We start from the raw sequence: 21,733 nt of genomic DNA, 5'->3' as shown, positions 1-21,733 counted from the left end.
TACAGAAAACTCTTCTTTTTTTTTTTTTTAAAGATTTTATTTATTAATTTGACAGAGACAGCCAGCGAGAGAGGGAACACAAGCAGGGGAAGTGGGAGAGGAAGACGCAGGCTCCCAGCGGAGGAGCCTGATGTGGGGCTCGATCCCAAAGCACGGGGAACACGCCCTGAACCGAAGGCAGACGCTTAACGACTGCGCCACCCAGGCGCCCCCAGAAGACTCTTCAAATCGCATCTTGGCACAAGGTAAATTAGGTATTAGGACTACTGCTCAAAAGCACACAGGTTGTATCCGGGAGAGTTAAATCCATAGAGACAGAAAAACTGATGCTGGTTGCCAGGGGCTGGGGGAAGAGGGAATGGGGTGTGACTGCTTTAATGGGAACAAGGTTTCCTTTCGGGATGATGAAAATGTTGGGAGCTAGATAGAGGTGGTGGTTGTACCACATTGTGACATACTAAATCCCCCTAAAAGGTACACTTCAGAATGATTAATTTTATGGTATATGAATTTACTCTCAAAAAAAAAAAAAAAAAAAAAGTCGCAGAGGTTGTAATGGATGGCAGGACCAGGAAGCCCCAGAGAGGGAGTGCTCACCTCACCCTAGCCCCGCCCTGGTAATATGGCCAGAATGTGGACTTTAGTTCTCTAAATAAAGCGTTCTTTCCACGTCAGTATGTTGCTTTAGAAATCAGGGAAAGTTTATCTTCACTGCTGGGTAGTTGTGATCTGTGTGCTGATAATTGCAGATGGAGGAGGAATGTTCCACCTTAGGCAGGAAAACAAATAAAATTTTAAAGTCCTTTATAGTTTACCAAGCAGTTTTGGAGAACAATGGGTTGCAAATAATCGGAATTTACTGTACCTGAGTGACCCCCGTAATGTGCATAGTAAACAGGACAAGGGGAGGGGTGGGCCGGAAGGGAACTCTTGAAAGTTCACAGTCAGAAATGTCTCTACCTGCACATGGGGTCTGTCTTTACTGACGGCAAAGGAAACTCAAAGACTTCAGAATTGTATCTGTTAAAAGCAAAGTGACATCATTCTCCTCCCTGGTCTGTAAGCAGCTCCACTGAGCTTGCTGAGGCATTAATGGGGCTGGTGATGGCCGCTTAGTCTTGTGTAAATAGACCTTAGGGTACAGTCATGACTTTGCCATTAAGCGTGAAGTGACTGGGAGAGTCCTCGTGAAAACAAATAAAATCTCAGATCTTCCATTGCTAATCTCTTTGCACTTTGCTTTATTTATAACCGTGGAAATGTGTTGTAGCAACAGCCTATTTCGTAAACACGGCCACCTCATTGCTCCTTGATACACAGCAAGATATTAATAAACAACCACCTCTCATTTTAAGGCAACTTGACGTATAGAACTTGGCTAAAAATTAAGCAGCAAATGGATGTTTTAATTTATTACATGTTGTCCTTGTATTTGTTTTAAAGGGATGTTGAGGTGGCCTTGATCTGATTTCTGGCTCAGGTGGGAAGCCCAGATGTCTGTCATCTATCTCCTTATAGCCCTGACCCCCTCAAACATCTTTGGAGCAGAGGGTTACTTCTATTGCTTATAAAAACCTTAAAGATCTCTTGAAAAACTTTTTAGATATTTTTCTCTTTCTTTCAGCATAAATTATGAACCTTCTCCCTCTGCCACTGGATATATAGAGAGAACATTGTCATGGGAAGATGGTCACAAGAGCTACCCGTGGGAAAGGTGGTAAAGACCATTCTAAAGTTTGAGGACTGAGTCCCAGGGGAGCAGAGGAGAAAGGATGTTGAATTCTGTTGGCCAGACTGGGGGTGTGGGTGTGATATGGGGTGACATTAGTGGGGGGCTGAGAAAAGAGATGGAAAATCCAAGAATTTCCTTGGATGGGAAGGGATTGGGAGGGTGTGTGTGTGTGTGTGTGTGTGTGTGTGTGTGTGGTGGAGATAGGGAAGAAAGTTTTCCAAAGCAATGGAAGAACCCAGAACTCTTTGTGTTTGTATTTAGAAAGAGAAAGAGGTCTGTACGGTTGGAATGTGAGAACCAACTGGAGGGGTAGGTCCAGGAAAGAGCTGAACACATCTTGCTTCCCTAGTTCATCAATGAGAAAGAACGAAGATGTGGAAACTTTAGTTGGCCCACGTTAAGTTCACCATGATAAGAAAGCAGAGAGTCATGGCAAAAGGACACAAACGGGGGAAAAGGCCAAGAAGGACAAAGCTTTCTGTTTTCTTAGGAATACAGCTGGTTATTATGATTTGAGATGGCAGATGTCAGAAAATATACCACCAAGGGCCTGTCTTAGCAAAGGTGTTAACAGAGCAGGTGCTTTAATGACCTGTGCAGACACATCAGTGTGGGTAAAGTGGCTCCAAGGCTTGTGGCCACCATTCGTGATCGACAGAGCATCACTGTTTCTTCAGCTTTCATTTTCAGCGTTTTTATTTCCAGATTTCTTTTGGTGATTAATTTTTATCATAAGATTATATTCATTTTAGATGAGTAACATTTGTGTTTAAATATGTTTTCTGCACTCTTAAGGCTGATTTCATTGGCCTGAGGTTAATTTTTTCTCCTTGAGGAATATAGTTCCATTTTTGCCAAGAGACTCCATGGGAAAATTCTACTTTATCACCGATTTTAAGTAATTTGAGTATTCCAAATACATCAATTACAATTATATTTGCCAGAGTTCCACAATTGAAGTGCATTACCTGTGCCGAGTATTTGCCATTTGCCAATCCCAGTGAGCTTTTCACCTGTCTCCATTCTGTTCTGTGCCCACCACCGGCTGGGCTTCCGTGCCGGCTGATGTCTGAGGTACCAGCTCGCGCCATCCCTCTCAGGGTTGGGGCAGTCACCCCTCCGTTTGTTCCTGTAGGCCTCAGGATGCTCCCTTTTGTTGGAAGCTCCCATGTGCCATCTTCAGTCCCTCAGCCCCACCTATATCTTTGTTAATCCCTCAGTTGCTCTCTGAACATTCCCAGTTTCCTGCAGGACCTGACTGATGCATTATGTAGATATGCTCACAGAAAGCACATTGAAGATACATCTATGATGCTTTCGTAAGTTTATTAAATCAAGTGCATTCAGCGGAGTACAATTAGGAAACAGCTTTTTTTTCTTTACGTTGAAATGTAACGTAAAACATTTTAAAGGTGTACTGACAATTAACAATGTTCTTTAGGGCTTTTTCTTCCTCACCTCTTGAAAACAGCTCAGACAGATTCGTATTTGGTTATTATTGAAGAGTTATATTTTGGGGTATTAGAAAACCTAGTTCAACCTAAAACAAACACACAAAACCCCAGACTTTCCATACTGCATGCAATTGAAAAGCTTCCTTCAAGCTCTCTACCCTCTCCTCAGCTCAATTCTGACTGGAAGCTTGGGGTTTGACTGTGACAAACATGGGGAGTATCTCTTCTTCCACTCTTTCCTTTCTTCCCCTGGTGCCCCCAGGCTCCCAAACTGTGGATTTTTGTAAATATCCAGCATGAGAGTAAGATACCAGCCTCCCCTCTGGCCAGCGCTGGCCTTCTCAGTGATTCGCTTGAAAAGCCTTCCTCGGTTGGCTCCAGGCAATTGATGGCATCCCTCTCATCTGTGTATAAAAATTTACCTTTGAGGAACTTTCTTTCTAATGAATTTCTAGCTTTCCCTTTTATAGACTTCCAGGAAGGTGAGCCATGGATGAGCGTGGCCCCCTTTTAATAATTCCTGAGAGGATGTGTCTAGTGCCTCCCTAGGAGGACACTGTCATCTGTTTCAACAGCTTTGCGGCTTTAGCTAAAATCCTGAGACATCAGGAGATGTCTAATCTCATATCCCATTATGTGTGCATATATTAAAAGGCATATTAAGAAGAAGAGGAATACAGATGGAAGGAAGAAAGTGAGAAAAAGAAAAAATTTTGTGAGAAAATAGGGGGAGAGAAAAATAAGGAAAAGTGGAGAGAGGAAAAACAAGAAATGAGACCCCTAACCTAGATGTCCTGAAATTCTTGCTAATGACTTCCCTCATATTAGTAGACTCTAACATTGCCTTGGATGCTAAAGTATGATATTTTATTTGGAAAGAGTTCAGCGTAGTGAAATTAGTGATAAGTTCCCAAAAAAGTAGGCACTGAGGAAAAATAGACACTGAGAAATACTAAATTGCTAGAAATTATTTTTTAATTGTAGCAAACATTGATTTTGCTCCTCTAATATCCATTTCATTTTCCTTGAGTGACAACCATGAAGTTTAGCAGAGATGAATCTTATCTTCAGGTCCAGAGGAGGGCCCTGTTTGGTCTAAGCCCCTCAGAAAAATCCCATTTCCTGCCATAGTGATTGATAGGACTTTAAGCCAATCAGTGCATGGCATTTCCCTAGCACAGAGATTGTTATCAGGATAGTCCAATCGGAGTGAAGTTTGGGACTTTGGTGTGATGGTTCTAAAACCCAACCTTGGCCTTCACTCTGACCTTGGATGTGAATGCAGAATCACTGTCAGTGCTGCTGGCCGCCATTTTATGAGGCCAGCCCAAAAACAAAGCCAACATTTGAAGGCAGACAGAACTGAAAGAAACTGCAGAAAAACTGAGTCAGAGCCTGGACCAAACCATGCCTGGACCAAACCATGCAAAATCCTATAGATTTTTCAGTGATAGGAGCCAGTAAATTCCCTTAATTGTGTAAACCAGTTAAATAGCTTTTCTGTTATTTGCCACAGAAATAATCTCCACCGATAACATTTCTGTTGCATTTGAGTAAATTAAACTGAATTAAAACAGTCCTCATTAAAAGACAATACATTTATAGCTTCTGAATAACGAATACATTTATAGTTTCTGTTATGTGCACATTGTAAAGGATCAAAACTAAATCCCCCAAAGCTGAACCGTACTGCCTCATTCACACAGAATAAGGGCTATGGAACTTCCAGGAAAACAAATATTTTTTTTATTATATTTAAATATTAAAGTTGCTTGAAGATAAAGGAAAAATTACAGATGAGCCAGAACTGAAAGAATTTGAAAGCACAACAGTTATTTTGACATAAACTTCTGCCAAGCTAGGCAGAATGGAAATAAACAGAAAAACAACCAACCGAACAAAAACACAGCTGATAACACTTTAAGGTCATACTGTCTGCCAGTGACTTTCGTATACATCATCACACTGAATTCTTACAATAATGTAAGCTCTTGTCCCCTCCCCCCCCTTCCCCATTTTACATTTGTGGAAACAGGCTCAGAAAGGAAAAGGAATTTGTTCAAGATCATATAGTTATTTAGTATCAGAGACAGGCTTTGAGTCCAGATTATGCTCTTTCTGCAACCTTGCTGTTTCTTTATAAGACAGAGCTAGAAGCTACACAGGTCTGTAACGCCAGGTAGAGTCGGAGCAGCTCAGCTGAAACTATCGTCCACTGGTTCCAGAATGCATTTAGCACTTGCTTCGTGTGCTGGAGGCTGTTACACTGCAGACCCTAAGCTTTAGCCTTTTCGGTATTATTTAATTTACAGACAAGCCTGGCCCCTTTCCTTGGGAATAGCAAACACCTAGGGCAGAATTGGATTCGGTCATGTTTGCAGCCACATAACCTAACCAAACATAGGACGCCTTACTCTGATGCACTGCTTCCTTCTCGTTTTCCCAAAAAGATTCACGAACCCTCTGCCAATATGATAAGTGTTGGGGGAAATGAGTTTCTGAATTGTCATTCTAGGAATTGCCTTTTGCAGCTGAAACTTCACCACTTAGTCAAGCCCTCCCCTGCCATCTGCTCAGCTCCAAAACTGCTGCAAAGGTTGAGAGGAGCAACTTCCATTACAAAGAACCGCATCTATGATAGAATTTCCACGCCATGGAACCCTCTCTCATTTTTCCAGCTTATTGAACACGGGTTCCAGGGGATCATGCTTTTAGGCTCACCAGCGCACTGTCATGAGGTACCAGGTCTTCAAAGGCAACCCGTTTATCACCAACTCATTGTTCACAAAAAATTGTCTGAACCAACATCATAGTCCATGCTCGCAAACTCCTCTCGTCCCCAGCTCTGGACCAATCCAGTCTTAGATCGGAAACCGGGTTCCATTTTGGAAACTGGGTTCCATTTAAGGAAACCGGGTTCCATTTTGATGGCTTCCTATCATTAGTCTGTTGGTGTCTGTGAGTGATTTGCTGGCTCCTACTTGGCACTGTTCCTCAGGTCTGATTGTCAGACCCTTCTCCAGTTTTCGTCAGGAAACCTTTCTGTGCTATGTTCTGGAACCTACACCCTATCTTTTCTTCCTGAGCTCAAGTTTTTAGTTTATCGAGGACTAAAGTTCTTTTATCATCAGTTCAGCCCTCATAGAGGCCTGGGTAAGTCTTTTATACTTGCTTTCATGTCTCTGTAACACTTCATTCATTCATTCATTCATTCATTCATTCATTCATTCAATGTGTCTGTTTATTAGAGAATTTTTGCCAGGTAGTACTTCCAGTCGGAGAGATACAAAGTGTTTTAGGTCATGCTCCTTAGAAGCAGAGACTGAGGTGGGAATTCTTATGCAAGACCATGCCCTACTGAGTTGGGCTGGGTTGAATAGTGCCTCCCCTAAACCCATCTCCACCTCAGAATGTGATTATTGAGAAGTAGGGCTTTTGGAGATATCATTCATTAAATTTAGAGGAACATCCTGGATGCGGGTGAGCCTTTCACCCAAGGACTGGTGTCCTTGTAACAAGAGATGACATGGAGAGAAGAAGGTGAAGTGAAGATGGAGGCAGAGATTGGAATGATGCAGCTACGAGCCAAGGAACACCAAGAAGCTAGGAGAGAGGTATGGAACAGATTCTCTCCTAGAGCATTCAGAGGAAGCATGGCCCTGCTGACCCCTTGCTGTTGAAGTCCGTAGCCTCCAGAAGGGTAAAAGAATAAATTTCTGTTGTGTAAGCCACTCCACTGTGTGGAGCTTCATTATGGCAGCCCTAGGAACCCAGTGTATACTGTCTCTGCAGAATATCTCGTCTGAATCTCAGGTGTCCCTGGTTAGGACTGTCTGGGCACCGTGGAGCCCAGACTCCTACATTCTTTGCCTTTGCTTTTCTGAAGCAGCTGTTTCTTCCCCGCATTGACCGTCCGTCCCTGGGTGCTGAAGAGCAAGCAGAGGAACGGACCGGCCCAAGGCTGCTAAGATAGCTTTTACTGCCCCAGCGTAGTTCCCTTTGCTCATTCACCGTGGCACACTTCTCATCAGTAGTACTGGATGCTGGAAGAAAACCTGGCCGTGTTTTCAAAGTTCCAAAGAAAAGCGTTTGCTAGGTGCATTTATCATTTAATATCTTTCTTTTATCCCTGATTCAGCCCTGAACACCCTGCCCATAAAACTAGGTTTTTCCGGTCTTCTAGTCATTTGACAACAACGGCAACAACAACAACAACAACAAAAATCGGTTGAGAAATACTGTTTAATATATGTAAGGGTGAAGATGACATGCGGGAATATTCACAAACTAGGTGCTCTTGGAGGGCAAGGACTGTATCTTTTTCTTCTCAATGCTCAGCACCTGCTACAGGGCCTGGGACATCATAATCTTCCAGTGAACATTTGCCAAATAAATTAATCTGTCATTGCACTGATGACCCTGATTTAGCTCATCAGGGTCACTGGGTAGAAGTTTTATCACGGCATCCCATACACAAATTCTAAAGTTGCATCTTTGGATGGGACCATGACTTCTTAGGTGGGGAGGTATATGAGTGAATAGCTATGTTCTCCAAGTAGTACTTCCAAATAAGTTCTCAAGACCAAATACTCACCACTTACCTGTTAATACACTGATAAAGGTATGTGCTTTATAATATGTATTACCAGTACCAAACTGTACTTTTATAATTGAAAATTTTTGTTAGTGACTGAAAATTCTTCATTTCTGGTAGGTTTCCTGGATGTGGGAAGTAATTGCAACATTTACTGAGTGCTTACTATGCACTAAGACTGTGCTAAGCACCGTACACCCAGCAGCTCACTTAATCATTGCAACCTATCTACAAGGTTGATATTATCACCACTTTACTGATAAGAAAACTGCTTTTAGACGGATTCATTAATTTGCCCGTGGCAGAGCCTGGATTCAGATGGTTGTTTTCATAACTGCCAGACGCTCTGCTGGTGAAAGTCAAGCTTTAATGGGCTAAAACTCAAGCTTTAATGGGCTAAAACTCATCTAAGGGAGTTTGATAAAAATATAGATTCTTAGGTCTCATTCTTAGAGAATCAGCAGGTCTAAGGTAATCTAGGGAATCTATATATTTGTCACACAGGTGACCTGAATGCAAGTGGTCCAGAGACCACACTTTGAGAAGCACTGCTCTATATATGAGATGTCAAATATGCAGTGTGATTTATTTATTTATTTTTTACTCTAATGTCGTAGATGCAATATCATTTTCTCCCTTATGGATGCCCAGTTGTTCTAGCACCATTTATTATGATGACCATTCTTTCCCCACTCCCTGTAGTTTCATTTTTGCCATGAATCAAGTATCTATATATACATGGGTTCTGAACATGACCCTCCTGTTTTATTTCTTCCATGTAATTCTTAATCATCATCCACTGAAAACATACTTTGAGAAATTCCACTGTGGACCAAAGGGCAAGAAATCTTGGAAAACCCCGTGGATCGTTTTGTGACTGCATGTTAGAGCCATGAAATTTAGACATGGCCATTTACGAAGCAATGCTCAGTTTTTCCTGGGATTCCCCATTTAAATCCACTGGCCTACCCAGTGCAATTTCTGGTATTTGTAGGAATTACTCTTTTTTCCTCCCAACTGTCATTGCTCTCCTTCTCAAATCCTCTTTTACCAAATCAGCAGGACATTTTGGAAAGCAAGTCCTCTTTTATTAAGAGCATCCTATCTTACATTCAGATGTCATTAGGGAAGAAAGATGACATATAGATGTAGCAGTATTCACCTCTCAGGTTGTTTTTGAACAAACCTTTCCCCTCCCTGCAATTTGTATTGCCTCAAATGGGGTGCCTACTATAAATTCAGCATCACTGGATCCAATTTAAAAATGAGAAAAACAGTAGATTATACGTATTTCCCCACTGGAACAAAAGGCTGCCATTTAAATATGACTCGATGCCAACAAATAATTTTGATATACTGTCAAGCAAACTCTTAAAAACGTCTTTCATTTTTATAGTATTATGTGATACAGGTTAAAAAACATTTGCAATGAATTGTGGGTGGGGAAACTGAAGCATAGAGCTGTGAAATTATTTAACTAAAACCATCAAGGAAATGGTATCAACAACCAGAGATTCCACTGCCTAACTTTTCAGTTGAGTTCTGGGGTTGGAGGCAGTTAACCAGCTGGATTTTCAAGAAGGGCAAAAGCTCTTCATTAGAAATGGTTCATGCAGATAGGAAAGGGGAAAAGAAAAAAAGGAGAGAGGGAAACAAACCATGAGACTGTTAATGAGAGAGAAGTGAGGGTTGATGGAGGGATGTGGGTGGGGGATGGGCCAGATGGGGGATGAGGACTAAAGAGGGCACTTGGTGTCATGAGCATTATGGGTGTTGTATATAAGTGATGAATCACTGAATTTTACTCCAGAAACCAATATTGCACTGTATGTTCACTAACATTTAAATTAAAAAAAAAAAAAAGATTCATGCAACACCCAAGTGTCCATTTACACCTGCAGTCAAGCAGTGACCCAGCTTGCCACAGGAAGTGTGGGGCTAAATGAAGGGTTGGCATCCAAACGATTACAGTATGGCCGCCTCAGATTCTCAACACTGTTGAGAACTGATACCTTAATAGCATAGAAGTGTTCTGTTTTCCAGTATTGTGATAAACTCATATGAGGCTGTGCTGTGTAGTAAGTATCTTTCTCCATTCTCTGTCAGTGAGAAGCTCAACAACTGAGGGTTGAAAGAACTTCACTTGTTCTGCAGTTGGTCATACAACTCTTGGAGCCTCAACTGATGATGTAATTGATAGTCACTTAGGGAGAAGGAAATGGATTTGGAGACCCAAGACAGCACCCACAGCCACTGCACTAATGGAGGAAGCTCATGGGCTTTCTTCCTTATGCAGAGAGACTAGTTTCTCTCTTTTGTGCATAATTAGCTGAACTTTTTCTTCAGTAGACTGTGCGATTCTCCTAGTAAGGTAGTGAGTATACTTGTATTTTCCCTGCGCTAACGCAGTCATGTTTTATTGTTAAATTGTAAATAAGGGTCATTGTGTTGTTAATTGAGATTGATAGTTTCTTGGGCAGCCACACCCCTGACAGGCCAATGGACAGTGCTGGGGAACAGGGTGGTGAGCCTTACTTGAAGGTGGAATAGAAGTTTCTCGAGCTTCCCCGATAATAAGATTGACCTAAGGTATTGGTTCAATATTCAGATTTCCAGTCTTTTCCTTTGGGAATGTTGATTCACAGGGTTTGGGATATGTCCTCAGAATATGTATTTTAATAGCTATATGACTGTTCTCATTAGGGGAGTGTGGGAAACACTGCCCTAGGAAGTGTGATTTTGAAAAGGCGATTCCAGTCAGGGGTCCCTGACTCCCAAATAGTCCCCATTGTTCCCGTGGAGATATTTTTCTCTTTCTTAGTCCTTTTCCAACTTCTGTTCTGTACTTGCCACCAACTGCCATCCAGTCCCACTTGGGCAGGTTGTTCGTAGCTCAGATTCTCATGCTCATCACTGTACCTCAGTCTAGAGTCTCCCCTGATCTCAGGTCATTCCCATTCCACGCATCACAGTCACAGTGGTACCAAATGATTTGCTTTTCCATGCCTATCTCAACGTCTTCAAATCTTTTGACCTTTTTCATGTTCCATTTTCTTTTTCTTTTTCTTTTTTGGTGGGGGGTGGTGAGGGGCAGAGGGCAGGAAGAGAGAGAATCTCAAGCACGCTCCACACCCAGTACAGAGCTCACCATGGGGCTCGATCTCACAATCCTGAGCCAAAATCAAGAGTTGCATGCTTAACCAACTGAGCCACCCAGGCGCCCCTCACGGTCCATTTTCTGCATAGAATGCCTTCTCTCACTAGTTTACCCACTGCACTTCTGTTTCTTCTTCAAGAGCTCAGATGTCACTTCCTTAAGAGTCTTCCTCAGCTTCCCTAGGCAGAGCTAGTTCTTGTCTCTGTGTTCCCATGGCACATTGGATTTCTCCTACCTGTAACATATGTTCGATTGTAATGATCTGTTTACCTGTCCGTCTCTCTCAGTCGGCACCTTGGAGAGGGACAGTGTCTTCATATTTATATTCCAGTGTCGAGCACAGTGCCAGGTACACAGTAGGAATTTTATAAGTATTTGCTGAGTGAACTTTAGACTTTAATAATTATATATTAAATGATTACTATCAAATAAAAAAGATATGGATTAGTTTATTTATGTAAGTCCAGATATTCATTTATTCATTTATCCATTTATTCAGACAAGTATCTGTTGGACCCCTATTATAAGCTAAGCATAAATGATTCAGTGATAAGCTAAAAATACACATCATCCTCGCCTTCATGGAGCTTTGAGGTGAGAGAAATCTATTAATACAATAATTATGAAACGAATAGACGATTTGCTACAATGAAAAATACCAAGGATAGGCATATGGGGGCAATGAAAGAACATAATGTGGGGGTGAGGGGTGAAAAGTGATCTAAGTGCTGATAATGAAAAGGAATTATCTAGGGAGGAAACGGAGTGAAGAACCTTCCAGGCTCAGGGAAAAAGCCTGTTCAAAGGCCCTGGGGTAGGAGGGAGTATGGCAAGAACAAGGGACTGAAAGATGGATGGTATGTGTGGGGCAGAGAGAGCAAGGGGACCCATGACCCAAGAAAAGCTGTCACCTAGAGGTTAAGCAGTTGTGTCTTTATTCTAAATGCAGTGGGAAACCAGTAGAAGGAAACCTGAGTAGTTTGGCGTGTGTGTAATTGCAGCTTTGTAAGGATTTATACCTATCAAATGATGATTTGCTTTACTATTTATTTTTGTTTTGACCATGCAGTTTACTTCAGGACCGGAATCGTGTCTTACATTTCTTAGTGTTCCCATCCTCTAGCACCATACAATAAATAGAGTGGGCGACCAAGAGATGTGTTTCTTGTTTTATTTCACATTCTTGAGAGTGAGGCTTTTTGTAAACACACTTAGAAACTTAGTTAACTAGACCCACTGGATAGCTTAAAATGACATAACATTTTGTGTTTAAATTGTGAGAAACATGGTGATGATATGGTGAATGGACTGCTGGTTATTCACTACAGTCATAATCCAATAAGACCGTTACATAAGTGCTCAGGAAACCAGTCAGCGTTGGCTTGAGAAGAACATGTTTCCCTTGCTTAATAAAGTCATTTTACCACTGATGATGCTTGGGGTTTTGCCACTAGGAATCAATACTAGAGCTGTAATGATGCTTTGGACTTTTTAAGAGTCCTTTTTGAAAAAGTAGATAAATACCTAATTGGGAATAAAAGGTATATTAATATTTATCAACTGACATCTTTGGGATATTTTGATGGGGATTTAAATATAAAGGAAATTATGTATCGGGGGATTGCGGGGGCATCAGTGATGTGGAAATGAAGTCTACTTCCTCAGTTTTGCTTCTGTTGTCGCCTCTAGAAACGAAAATCATTTTGTGAATGATGGCATTTATTTTGCTATTAACCGAAGCTGAATCTGTCTGAACGTTGGTTTCACCGTAAAACAAAGAGTACTTTTCTTCCTAATCTTTAGGACATTATGAAGTTTAATGGTATCAATGACGAAAAGTGCAATGGACTCTGGGAGATAAATTGCTTTGTCATATAAGCTGAACTGGTGGCACCATTTACCCAAAGCCTTTGTGATTCAATGGAGTTTTCAAATCAACTTCTTAGAAACAAGTTCTTTTCGTAAGGCCAGGAATTCATTAGAACATCACTGTACTAATATTAGGTGTACTTTCTGATCTTCCATCAAATTTTTTCCAGACTTCTTTATTTGCCCCATTGCTTAATTAATTTCTAGTTGCTGGAGGGGACTGGAATGAGAAAGGAAGCCTTTGTTAATGTTTTGGGGCAAGGGTGGTTTTTTCAGAATATTCCATGATGATTTGAAAAAGTAAGAACTCTGTGCATGACAGGGACACATTTCCACCTTGCACAGTCAATGAGACTTTTCTTATTTCCCTCTAGGGCTTTCTCTACTCTGCCCTGTGGATTTCTACATCATTTTCATATTTGGCAATTGTTCCTCATGAAATGAATTACGACTATGGCAAATCTTGAATTAAAAGTATTTTTAAATGAATAAAGCCATTCTGTTATTAAATGTAACTACTTTATTTCCTCACATATTCACAGGAGATGCCACAGATCTTATTTGGAGTTTTAATAAATTTTTAAAAATCATCAAGGAATAAGATTCTGATTACTCAAGCAACCACGCTAACCAAAAACGGATCCAGCCCCCCTTTTTTTTACCTTTTCCTCCGAGAGATGTTCATCCTAATTTGCCCAATAAGTCTGAGGCAGCGATTAGCAAACTAAAGGCCAAATCGGGCCAGCAGCCTTCTTCTGTAGACAAATTTTTATTGGAGCACAGCCATGACGACCTATTTAAGTACTGTCCGTGGCTGTCTTTGTTTTACAACAGCACAGTTGAGCAGTCGCAACAGAGAACGCATGACCTGCAATGCTGAAAACATTTATTATCTTCCAGAAAAAGTTTGCTGACCTTGGTCTAAGATAATGTTTCTGTATATTCTTTGACTCTCAATTATGTTAGGAGCTCCCCCGGGAAAGCAGAGACCAAATAGGATTTCTCTTTGTATCTTTAGGGCCTATCACACTGTCCTGTTGGAAAGAAGTGCTCGAGTCCAGAATGAATGAAAGTAACCTAATCCAGCTGCATAAATAATCATGCTTTCCCCACCCCAACCTTAAAGACTATGGGAAAGAACCACTGAAAACCAGGCATAGGGTGATTTTCTACTGGGACAGTTTTGGATTGATTTCCAGGAAGATCTGTGTCAATTATTCTGATCTTGGTGTGCTGAACAGAGTTGCTTCTGTTCTCATTTCAGCAATTCAGGGAGGGGAAGACAGGGATGTGGGGGAGGGACCAATGCAACTTTTGCTGCGGCAAGAGAACTGGGGCAAAGGTATTTATGAGGATGTCCCAGTGTCCAGGTGCTGGGCAGCATGGTCAAAGAACAGCTAAACTGACGTCTTGGAGTGTTTGTATTCCCCAAATCAGTCGCCGCAGCAGGCAAATTCTGTCTTAACATTTGGTACTGTGTGAAAAAGGAGATGTTTGGGAGGCAAATGTACCCTGTTCTCTGTACTCCTTCTTCCTTTGTTTCAATGCTCTTGTTGACTTTCCCTACATATGTATATGTAGATTAGTTTCTGTAAAAAAATTTATAGATCTGATACCTTGTTTGAATAGGCATTGGAAAGGCCCCAGGAAAATAATCTTGGCCAGTTTCCTTAATAACCAAGCCAGAGGTGGGAATTACATAGGAAGTTTATTACCACTCTGGCCCTTCTCACCCTTCTACTGTCAGACATCACTAATAGATCCCTGCATTTGTTCTGACAGAGATAGCCTCCGAATCCTCCCTAAAATGTTCCAAGTAACTGCCACCAATTAGTCAGAATTGGCACACGAGATGAAACCTTACTTGCCAAAGCCGGTTTTGCGTATTTCTAGGTGTGAGAATCTTATTCCACCTTTTATTTCTTCCTTAGCTCCTCATGTGGAAATCGATCCAGACCCCAAAGGCAGGAATGGGGGAGGACTAGCAAAGCGAGGCATTCTCAGCAGAATGCTGAGCACAAATAAAGATGTGAGGTGACCAGCTGGAGTAAAGCAGAGTCCACATTGGAAAGTCGCATGCGGTGAACATGGAATAGGAAGGAAGAGCTAGGTTAAGGTAAGTGTTGGCATCCAGGCCAAGACATTTGAACGTGATTTGGAAAGCCAGTGCTCTCAAAGGCTGGTAAGGGTATTAGTCAGGGTTCTCCAGAGAAACAGAACTGATAGGATGGGATATGTACACACACACACACACACACACACACACACACACGCACACACACAGACAGAGGGATGGGGTGGGTATTTGTCTTAAGGAGTTGGCTCTTGTGAGTGTGGAAGTTGGCAAGTTCAAAATTTGCAGGGTAGGTGAACAGGCTGGAAATTCCAGCGGGAGCTGATGTTGCAGCTTTGAATCTTAAGGCAGTCCGGAGGCAGAATTCCTTCTTTGGAGGACCTCAGTCTTTTCTCTCAAGCCCTTCACCAGATTGGATGAGGCTCACCCACATTGTGGAGGGTCGGATCATCTGCTTTGCTCAAGGTTTACTGATTTAAATTTTAATCATATCTAACAATAATTTCACAGAAATTATTCGTTAGAACAAGGTTAGTTTATTTAAGTAAAACAGAGTTGATTTAAAGAAAATTATTAAACATTGGATGCAAATGGTATAGGGATATGTCAGGTATATATGTACTAAAATGGCTGAGGTCAGAGAATGGTAAGTGACAGACTCGCTATACTCTTGTCACAAGGAAATGTCATAAGGAAGTGGGGTTTTAGGAGATTAATTCTGCTGCCTTGAACAAAGGCCATGGACAGAAAATATTCACCAACAAGTAATAAATATGAAAATGTTCTCTCTTGTTATAGTAGTAACATTATGCTTTTTTAAAGATGCTAACTTTTTGCCAAATTTCCTGAATCTAATTTTCCCAGTCTGCTTTTTTAAAAGTAGTTGTTTATGCCTTTTTGCCCCCTGTAACAAACAGAAGTTTTAAATTTTATGTAATCTTAGTAGTTGGGTCTTTTGCTTTATGATTTCTTAGAATGATTTTAAGCTTAGAAAGTCATCCTGGGTTTTTTTGTTTGTTTTTTGTTTTTTTTTGTTTTTTTAAAGATTTTATTTATCTGAGAGAGAGTGAGAGCACAGGCAAGGAGAGCAGCAGAGGGAGAGGGAGAAGCAGAGCAGGGAGCCTGATTCAGGGCTTGATGCAGGGCTCTATCCCAGGACCCTGGGATCATAACCTGAGCCGAAGGCAGATGCTTAACTGACTGAGCCACCCAGATACCCCTCATCCTGGGTCTTAAATTCACAGGTCTAACACCTTGTTCGAGTGGGCATTTGGAAAAAGATATTTTTAAATATTTAATTTTTTGATGTATCTGGGAATTATTTTGTTATACACTATGAGGGATGCGTCTAGACTAATTTTATTTTCCTTAAATTCCTACTCAGTTACTCCTGGGCAAGTTCCTTTGTAGTGATGTCATTTTTATTTTCTAGCAAATTCTTATACGGATCCAAGTCAATTTCTGGACTAGCTCTAGTCTGTGTTCTGTATCTATACATTGTTTCTTCTTTCAATAGTAAATTATTTTAATGATATGGCCTTATATTTAAATATCTAATGTGGCTAGTCCCATCTCATATGCTTTTTTCAAAATTTTCTCTGATAAACTTATTTTCCTTCCTGGGAACATCAGAATCTAGTCAGATTCTCTAGAAGTTTCATAGAATGTTAATTGGATTTTGTGTAGATCATTATGAGGGTTATAATGAATTCATGTATAATTCATTTATGTATGAATTTATGCACATTTTCAATCAACTTTTGATGTTTGTGACTATAGAGCACAGATAAGATTAGAGTCAACGAATTAATCTAAAATAATAATGAAGACATTTTATCTCCATTGCTTCCTTCACTTGAGCAATTTAGTTGTATAAATAGCCAAATTGAATTTAATTCCCTTCATTTTTGCACCTAAATGTCTGGTCTAGATGCAATCCAACAATCAAGGATCCAAAGACTGGCCTCAGGGAGCAGAATAAAAGAAACAATGATACACATTGTCAGTGAAAGAATTTAGAAACTCTTGAAGGGTAATTCACATTTCAACTTTTAACTTTCCTTTTAATTTCCCGGGACTGCAAATGGAAACCCACAATCCCTTCTGCAGGGATCTTCACCTGGGGTGTTTTAGAATTTCTTTTTCTCATTTCCTCTGCCCTTCTCATGGTGGTAGTATCTGCACCTGTTCTCCTGGCTCTGGCTAATTCTTGGTCCTCTTGAATCTCTCCTGGCAGCAGAAAGCAGTGATCAGACAGGTTGAATGATTCAATGGAAATGTAATCTGATCTCATCTTAGCCACATGTAAGAAGCAACCTGCTGTGAACCAGAATTGTAATGCTGGGAATTATCTGATTCCCGCAGCCCTCTCTTCTTTCTCTGCCCTGGTGAATGATGGCCAAGGAAATTTAAAGCATGTAAAACATGGGAAACGTCGATTTGTTGACTTGGCCATTGAACCGGACATTTTGCCTTCTTGCAGGTAAAACTAAAGATAACAAGTTCTAGATTTTATTTATAAGGGCAAAGCTTTGAAGTGTATTCACTTAAGTTGCTTCTTGATTCAGGGAGGGCTTCTTTTCCTTTAAACTATAGTTCCAGCTTTGGAGCCAGGTGCAAAAGCAAAGCAAATCAAAACAGCAACCAAAAAGCAAAGGAATCTCTGTCAGTAGAACACCTGAGCTGCAAAGATGGACGACCTGCAGAACAGAGTTGACATGATGTGATCGGTCAGTTCCCAGATGTGAAGGAAAGGAATCCTCTGCAGCTGGCTAAGGAAGGCCAGATATAACGCAGGAAAACTGAGAACTGGTAGGAGAAAGTGGAGAGACTTACAGAAGAGAGAAAAACTGGACATAAAAGTATAAGGAAAAGAAAACACAGCAAACTTTAGAGTCGGTGGTGATCCCTGTTACACTCCCGGCCCCCAGCGATCACAACTCCCGGTATTTGCCCTTGTGTAGTCCTCGCTCTTTGAACTGGAATAGGGCCTGTGACTCATACTCCGTGACTAGAAGTGGCAGAGTGATGCTATACCCCTTCCTGTGTCTGTACAGGAAGCCTTAAGAAGTTCCGCTTCTGGGCTCTGAGCCCTGATCTCCTTTAGAACTCCGTACTCTGTTGGCGTTTTATGGAGAGGCCATGGGAGAAAAGCCCAGCCATTCTGTGCCCCGCCAAGCCCAGGCCCCTGCTGACTGACCAGCTGAAAGAATCCGTACGAGTGACCATTGGCCAGGTCAACAGAAGAGTCACCTGGCTAAGCCCAGCCCAGATTGCAGAACTGTGAGCAAATAAAACGTCCATTGTATTAAGCCAGGAAGTTTTGGGCTGGTTTCTTCTATTACAAAACATAACTGTTGGTATGATAACAGAGGAGAAGCATCAAGGACCAAGGCCCACGGACTCTGCTGTCTGGGACAGCATGGTGTAGAGTGAAGATGCAAGGCCTGGGACCACAGCAAGCTCGGGTCATAGCCTCACTTTTTAGCTTTTTGCTCTGTGGCCTGGGGCAAGTTATTTAGTCTTTCGGGGCCTCAGTTCTGTTATCTGTAAAATGAGAAAAATATTTCTTCCCTCACAGGATAGTTAAGAAATGAAATGAGTGAAAGTTTGGGGTATATATTAAGTACTCACCAAACATGAGTTCTGTTCCATTTCCTCCTTAGGGTTCCCTCCCTCACCCCCGCCCCATCCCAAAGGCTGACCTAAAAGACCTTAACTCTTAAGGTCTTAAGGGTAGTCCTGTGCCCTGCTAAAGGTCACTCTGTCATAGGTCAGTTTTGCACTGTGTATGTATTTGATAAACAACCACTACGTTTATATGGAAAAGAAGTAATCCATTAAATTCTAAGTGGTGGATTTTTTTTTTTTTTAATGGTGGTAGGTTTTGGGGCCAGTGTGCATTCGTGTCTATATCCTGGACTTACACCCCTTCTCCTCTGGAGTACCACAACTGTTTACTAGACTAAGCTTGGGTCATGAAGGAACATTACACCCAGTTTATTTTATTGCAGAAGGTATGAAGGCATGCACTAGATTTCCATTCGATTTTCACAGAAAACCCACATTGCCATCTCTATTGTTCGTGAAGGTCACTTAGGCAAAAATTGCACATTTTGAGGCAGCACTGGGTAAAATTTGGTGCCAGTTGAACCCCTGCCTTTATACTGGAGGGGTAATTAGGACCCTGGAAAGAAAGAAGTCCCATATTGAGTGTCTGAATTATGTTAAAATTGTGCAGACTCCAAGTTTCCAAGCCTTCTGACAGAAAATACACATATACATACACGTACACACATGCACACACACGCATGAAAGAGAGGACTAAAGAGAGAAGAAGTAGACCTGCGGTGGCCTCAGTTTCCAATTGGTAAAATGAGAAAGCCAGCCTACAAGGTTCTCCAAGGTAATTTCCGGCTCTGAGCGCAGCAGACCTCTCAAATCCTGGGCCTGTATTAGCCCTTTGTGGGCAGGGAAATGAAGAACACAGGTTGCTCTCCAGCAAAACTTTAATTGCAGAGCTTTAATTAGAAAAAGAATCAAAATTCTCTTTCAGATTATGTTTTTTTAATTTTAGTTTTAATTGTGCTTTTATTGTTTCCATTTTATTTTAAAAGAGAAATGAAAGCTGCAGTTTGCCAAATTGCTGCACACTTTTCCTTGCTATACAACTACCCTAGCAAGTTAACCTGAAACAATTTTCTAAAATGTATTTTTAATGAGAAACTGAGATCCCTGAAATTTGTCTTGAACATTTTTTTTTCCTTCAGACCTCTTATAGGGCTCTGGAGTTTCCATACCTCAGTGCCAAGGGCATGGCAAAGGAATTCGTCTCAGTTTAGTAATTACCTTATGTTAGTCTTGCTCAAAGTTGTTTTTCTCTTAATTGGTTAGAAGAGCCATTCAGATGCTTTGATTCTAGTCATCAAAGTTCCAATGGGAAGGGTAGGTGAATGTGCATGGAATGTTTATCCTATAAAAATGGCCATATCCAAAGCTTATGCAGAGTCAAGTCTTACAGGGGACTCTGAATAAGGGCAGGTCAATGTGAAAGAAAGCGTGAGAAAATGAAAGAGCTGATGTTAAGTCTGGGAGTATCCTTCCCTCTCCAAATTAGGCCTCACGATTATAGTGGACATTTATTTTTGCCCCCTCTCATGGCATGAGGGAAAGATCTTCCCAAAGTCCCCCTTTGTGCTTCCAGAATGCTGACTCACTCCCAGACTCCATAGTGGAGCATGCGCATTAGCCCACAGTTTCTCAGACTTTCTGTGGTGAAGGGCCAGTTTGCTTCCTCTCCCACTCCCCCATCCACCATGGGCTGATACTTGCATAAAATACAGTGCAAATGAATCACTGAAAAAAATGACACACAAAACAAAGAGACAAAATACAAGCCTTGGTTTTAATTATTAGACTCAATTACTCTGTCATATTGTAATAGAAGATTCTAACCACCCTCAATTTCTTTTTTTTCTTTATGTTAATCACCATACAGTACTTCATTAGTTTTTGATGTAGTGTTCCATGATTCATTATTTGCATATAATACCCAGTGCTCCTTGCAACATGTGCCCTCCTTAATACCCATCCCCCCACCCCCTCCCCTCTGAAACCCACAGATTGTTTCTCTCATAGTTCATCTCCTCCTCTGATTCCCCCCCTTCAGTTTTCCCTTCCTTCCCCTAATGCCCTCCATTCTATTCCTATGTTCCACAAATGAGTGAAACCATATGATAATTGTCTTTCTCTGCTTGACTTATTTCACTTAGCATAATCCCCTCCAGTTCCATCCATGTTAATGCAAATGGAGGGTATTCATCCTTTCTGATGGCTGAGTAATATTCCATTGTATATATGAACTACATCCTCTTTATCCGTTAGTCTGTTAAAGGGCATTTTGGCTTCTTCCACAGTTTGGCTATTGTGGACATTGCTGCTATGAACACTGGGGTGCCTGTGCCCCTTCTTAACCATCCTCAGTGTCTATACATGTTGCAGGTGGTAACAAGCATGTGGAAACAGGTACTGGTCCATGGACCACAGTTTGAGTAGCACTGACTTAGACCAGGCCAATAGTACTCTCCAGTTCCCAGTAATCATTTCAGGAGTGTTCTTATGACCTGAGCTGGTGCCATTCACCTGAATGTTAGGGCTTTAGTTGAGAACACTGGGACAATTCTGTTTTTTCTTGGCTGGATGCCATCTTGGGACCACAAGAGATGCTGCTTGAGAATGAGTCAACACTGAGAAAGCAGAACCAAGGGATAGTGAGTCAGAACCCGGATCTACTCCTATATTGCAGAGAAATATAAACCAATAAATTAAAAGTGTGCAAGCCAGAATTCATCTGGTTTTCTATCATCTGTGAGGGAGTCTTATGTGATTACAGTGATTAACTTGCATATTTCTTCATGAACTCTCAATCAGCTTCTCTTTTGCCAGCCCTCTTTCCAAAAGAGTATGCCATTCTTCTGGTTATGAAGCTTCCCACTGCCCTCAGTACAAAGGTCAAATTTCTTAAACTGTCATTCAAAGCCTTTCACCGTTGATTCCCCTTCTACTTTTTCAGCCCAATTTTTGCTACTCTCATCCTCAGGCACGTACCATGCTTTAGCGTACCAAACATGTATTTTTATGTATGTTCTAGGTTTGCTCATGTTCCCTCTGGCTGAATTGCCTTTACTCTTCCCACACCCTTTTCTGGCTTTCTAAGAATAGAACCTTGAGAACATAAAGTGTTCATTACTCTTAAACATTATGCATCACCATCATTCCTNCTGATTCAAGGGCTAATTTTGCAAGTGCTGGCAGGAGGGCAAATTGATGCACTCAGACATTTGATAAAACTTGC

General features: G+C 41.3%; 1 protein-coding gene across 1 annotated transcript in view; it reads left to right on the top strand.

Annotated features, from left to right (window-relative positions):
* The window catches only part of LOC103676362 (spermatogenesis-associated protein 31D1-like), a 45,423-nt gene that overhangs the window by 6,626 nt on the left and 17,064 nt on the right, over window positions 1–21,733 (top strand). Inside the window, exon 2 of the mRNA XM_008705524.2 lies at window positions 206–245. Coding sequence (XP_008703746.2) covers window positions 206–245 — 40 coding nt within the window. The remainder of the gene's footprint in view (window positions 1–205; window positions 246–21,733) is intronic.

The sequence above is a fragment of the Ursus maritimus genome, unplaced genomic scaffold, assembly GCF_017311325.1.
Source record: "Ursus maritimus isolate PB19 unplaced genomic scaffold, ASM1731132v1 scaffold_34, whole genome shotgun sequence".
Classification (NCBI taxonomy): Eukaryota; Metazoa; Chordata; class Mammalia; order Carnivora; family Ursidae; genus Ursus; species Ursus maritimus.
This window is presented reverse-complemented; position numbering and strand designations above follow the sequence as displayed.